The sequence below is a fragment of the Acanthisitta chloris genome, unplaced genomic scaffold, assembly GCF_000695815.1.
Source record: "Acanthisitta chloris isolate BGI_N310 unplaced genomic scaffold, ASM69581v1 scaffold42618, whole genome shotgun sequence".
NCBI classification, from domain to species: Eukaryota; Metazoa; Chordata; class Aves; order Passeriformes; family Acanthisittidae; genus Acanthisitta; species Acanthisitta chloris.
The window spans coordinates 204-4,273 of record NW_008689551.1 but is presented as its reverse complement, the minus strand read 5'-3'; the positions used below and the strand labels follow the sequence as shown (position 1 = coordinate 4,273).

The 4,070-nt window shown below is 45.5% G+C and overlaps 1 protein-coding gene across 1 annotated transcript; it reads left to right on the top strand.

Moving 5' to 3' along the window:
- Positions 1 to 10: 10 nt before the first annotated feature.
- Positions 11 to 3,643, top strand: LOC103808633 (AP-1 complex subunit mu-1; the record flags this gene model as incomplete). The annotated part of the gene is made up of 7 exons (XM_009081428.1): positions 11 to 52; positions 980 to 1,136; positions 1,711 to 1,778; positions 2,284 to 2,414; positions 2,567 to 2,714; positions 3,044 to 3,170; positions 3,501 to 3,643. Coding segments are annotated over exons 1-7 (816 nt in total), but the record flags the coding sequence as incomplete, so codon positions are not given.
- Between the last annotated feature and the right edge of the window lie 427 nt (positions 3,644 to 4,070).

The following is a 4,070-nucleotide window of genomic DNA, read 5'->3' as shown; positions in this document are numbered from 1 at the left end:
GCGGGGGGCGATGTCGGCCAGCGCCGTCTACGTGCTGGACCTGAAGGGGAAGGTGAGGCCGCGGGAGCTCAGCCCCTGGCCGCGGGATGCGGGCGGTTCGCGGGGCGATGCTGAGGGGGCTGCAGGGCATCCCCGGGTAACTCATCTCCGCTCCGGCTTTGCCTCCCGGGACGTTCGTGTTGGCTTGGTTTAAAAGCAATAGGCGAAGGGTAACGCTGGGAGGTATTAATATTCGGCTCTGCAATGGCGTTTTAATGGTTGCATTGTAATCAGCGAAGTGTTTTGGCATTAGGATTTGCGTCTGTGAGTGCAGAAGTCTAATATAGAATCATGGAATCAACCAGGTTGGAAGAGACCTCAAGGATCATCGGGTCCAATCCTACCGTGGTTACCAGACCATGGCACTAAGTGCCACATCCAGTCTCAGCTTGAAAACCTCCAGGGATGGTGAATCCACCACCTCCCTGGGCAGCACATTCCAATGCCTGAGCACTCTCTCTGTACAAAATCTCTTCCTAATATCCAACCTAACCCTCCCCTGGCAGAGCTTGAGTCTGTGCCCTCTTGTCCTGCTGCTGGTTGCCTGGGAGAAGAGACCAACCCCCACCTGACTCCAACCTCCTGTCAGGGAGTTGCAGAGGGTGATGAGGTCTCCCCTGAGCCTCCTCTTCTCCAGGCTGAACACCCCCAGCTCCCTCAGCCTCTCCTCATGGCACTTGTGCTCCAGTCCCTTCCCCAGCCTTGTTGCTTTTCTCTGGACCTGCTCCAGCCCCTCAATGTCCCTCCTGAGCTGAGGGGTCCAGAGCTGAGCACATAAAGGTTGGACGTAGCTCAGAGGTGTCTTCCAGAGTGATGATGTGAACAGACAGAGGCTCGAAGGGATCTGTGTGACTCTTCAAATACCTTATGTGCTTGTCTTGCACGGCAGCATCAGCCCCAACAAAGGCAGAGCCCGAGGATGTTGTTGTTCTCTCCACAGGTGCTGATCTGTCGCAATTACCGTGGAGATGTGGACATGTCAGAGGTGGAGCACTTCATGCCCATCCTCATGGAGAAGGAGGAGGAGGGAACACTTTCCCCTATCCTAGCACACGGAGGAGTTCGTTTCATGTGGATTAAACACAACAACCTCTACCGTATCCTTTGTGCTGCTCTACCAGGAGCTGCTGCTGGTTTTGCTCTCAGTGTGGGTGGGTGAAGGGACTTCAGGAGATTATGTAAAGTTGGGTCTATCAGGTAAAGTTGGTTATGTTAAATAAAGTTGGATAAAATAATAGAGTAAGTGTTTATATTAATTTGTTGAAGGAGGGAAATTTAGGCTAGATCTTAGGCAGAAGTTTGCCCTGTGAGGGTGGTGAGACACTGGCACAGGTTGCCCAGGGAGGCTGTGGCTGCCCCAACCCTGGCAATGTTCATTCCAGGTTGGATGAAGCCTTGAGCAACCTTCTCTGGTGGGAGGTGTCCCTGCCCAGGACTAGATGATCTCTAATGTCCATTCTGACCCCTTAACATTCCATAGTTCTTTGAATTTTCCTCTAACAAATCATTTCTTGGGCATTTATCTTCATATCCCCTTAGATCAGAGATACTACTAAATAATTACCTCTTAATTTTCCTGGCCACCTCTTCATTACCCAAAGGCTTTTTAAAATGCACTTAGTAAATCCTATTTTTGTTTTGGAATACACATTCCTGAACATCCTTTATCAGTTGTTGCAACCTCTAAGAAAAATGCTTGTGTATCACTGGTGTTTTCGTTTTTGTATAAAGTAGTTCAGGTGAGTATGAAATTCCAGAAGGAACTTCTGCTTTCAGTTCACTCTCAATAGAAGTGCAAAGAGCTTTTTAAAGAACTCTGATACTTACTTTATATCTGGTTATTTTGTAGACCTACCTAACCACTACTAAAGGCACTGATAGTTTGTAGCTGAGTAGGCAGAGGATGGGGCACAGTGCTGTAAGTAACTGCACAAGACCTGAGCACCCCCAGGAGGGTTGTGAATTGGTGCATGAGCTGTGGTGCCTCACCTAGATTCTCTGTTTGGTTCATTCTACCTGGTGTGAAAAATATTTTCTCCAGAATAAATATTTTTCATAGTAGTTAAGAGTTGTTTCAAGGATTCTCTGTCTGCTGAAGCTGCTGCTCTGAGCAGAGTGCTGTTTGTGATCCATCAGTTTTGGTTTGGGGCTTTCCCACCTGATTCTTTTAGATGCAGAAACACATTGTGCATGTGCTGAACTTCCTCACTTCATGTCCTTCTTCTCCTGTCATCTTTCTTCCAGGTTTTTTCTGAATATTTCAAGGAGTTGGAAGAAGAGAGCATTAGGGATAATTTTGTCATTATTTATGAGTTGTTAGATGAGCTTATGGATTTTGGTTATCCACAAACCACTGATAGCAAAATTTTACAAGAGTAAGTATCACTCTGCATCCCTTGCAGTGACAAAGCCTTTGGGAGATCTTAACCATCTTCCATAGGCAAACAAACCTTTTGGCTTGTTCTAGTTATCCAGAAAATTAACTTTTCTTTGGTTTTTTTTCCATGCCAACTCTGTGGCTGTGAAGATACATCACTCAGGAAGGTCACAAACTTGAAACTGGAGCCCCACGTCCTCCTGCCACAGTAACAAACGCTGTGTCCTGGAGATCAGAAGGGATAAAATACAGGAAAAACGAGGTGTTCCTGGATGTCATAGAGTCTGTTAACCTTTTGGTGAGTAGCTTGAACTTCAACTTCTAGTGAGGAAGTGTTGGAAAGGGTTTGTTGTCTGAGAAGTCAAACTGATTGTGGCTGTTGTGCTGTGACACTCAAAAGCAATGTCAGTCAGTAAGACTGAGCACCTCTAGGGACATCAAGTAGACAAATATGCTTTGCTTTTATTTATTGCTAAGTTTGGATATGTCTTTTCCTCCTGATCTGATTTACTGGATTAAGGAGAAAGACATCCAAGAAAACCATGGGGACAGGTTGGGAGTGTTGCTGGATGTCACAACATACCACATCAGAGCAATTTTACCTTTCTCTTCATCTTTTTTTTTCAGGTGAGTGCCAATGGAAACGTGTTAAGGAGTGAGATAGTTGGATCCATTAAGATGAGAGTTTTCCTGTCGGGAATGCCAGAGCTGCGCCTGGGACTGAATGACAAAGTTCTCTTTGATAACACAGGCCGTGAGTATTGGGGTGGTATCCTGGTCATCATGAGAGATGTGGTCTGGAGCTTTTGGTTTTGGCATGCTTGAGGAGCATGGTGGTCATGGAGTTATTAAGGTTGGGAAAGGCATCTAAAGTTGAGTCCAACTGTTAACCACCAAACTGTGTTCCCATGTGCCACATCCACACGGTTTGCAACACCTCCAGGGATGGTGACTCCACCTGTTCCCATGCCTGGCCACCCTTTCCATGAGGAAATTAGCCCTAAAAGGGAGGAATGTCAGTAGGCAGCAGCTTTGTTCTGCTGGGATTTGGGTCATACCTTGACCTCTGTGTGTTTCCTGCCAGGTGGGAAGAGTAAATCAGTAGAACTGGAAGATGTGAAGTTTCACCAGTGTGTTCGTCTCTCTCGCTTTGAAAACGACAGGACAATCTCTTTCATCCCTCCTGATGGAGAGTTTGAGCTCATGTCCTATCGTCTGAACACCCACGTGAGTCTGCAAGTTTGGCTTTTTTTACTGGTAGTGGTTTAGATTTTTTCTCTGGAAGTACAGGCAGCACATAAGTTTTCAAGTCAACTGTTAATAGCAAAGCTTTGTGCTCTCTCTTTTTGGAGGAGGCAGAATGAGCTTAGAAGCACTTGGCAATAAATCTCTGTATTTTCACATGTTCAGCTCTTATTAAACTGTGTCTGAAATACTGTGGCTGTTTTTAACTCTTAACTACATGATGAAATGGCAGTGTAGCAATTTATTGTGCTTGACAACAACAGTATTGATGTCACTTAATTTTAGTAGAGTCCTGTATAGGTGTTGTCATAGAATCTTGAAGGTTGGAGGAGATCTAAGATCATCAAGTCCAACCATTAACCTGCCTTAAATATAAGAAATAATGTTGCTATATTTATTAGACATAGAG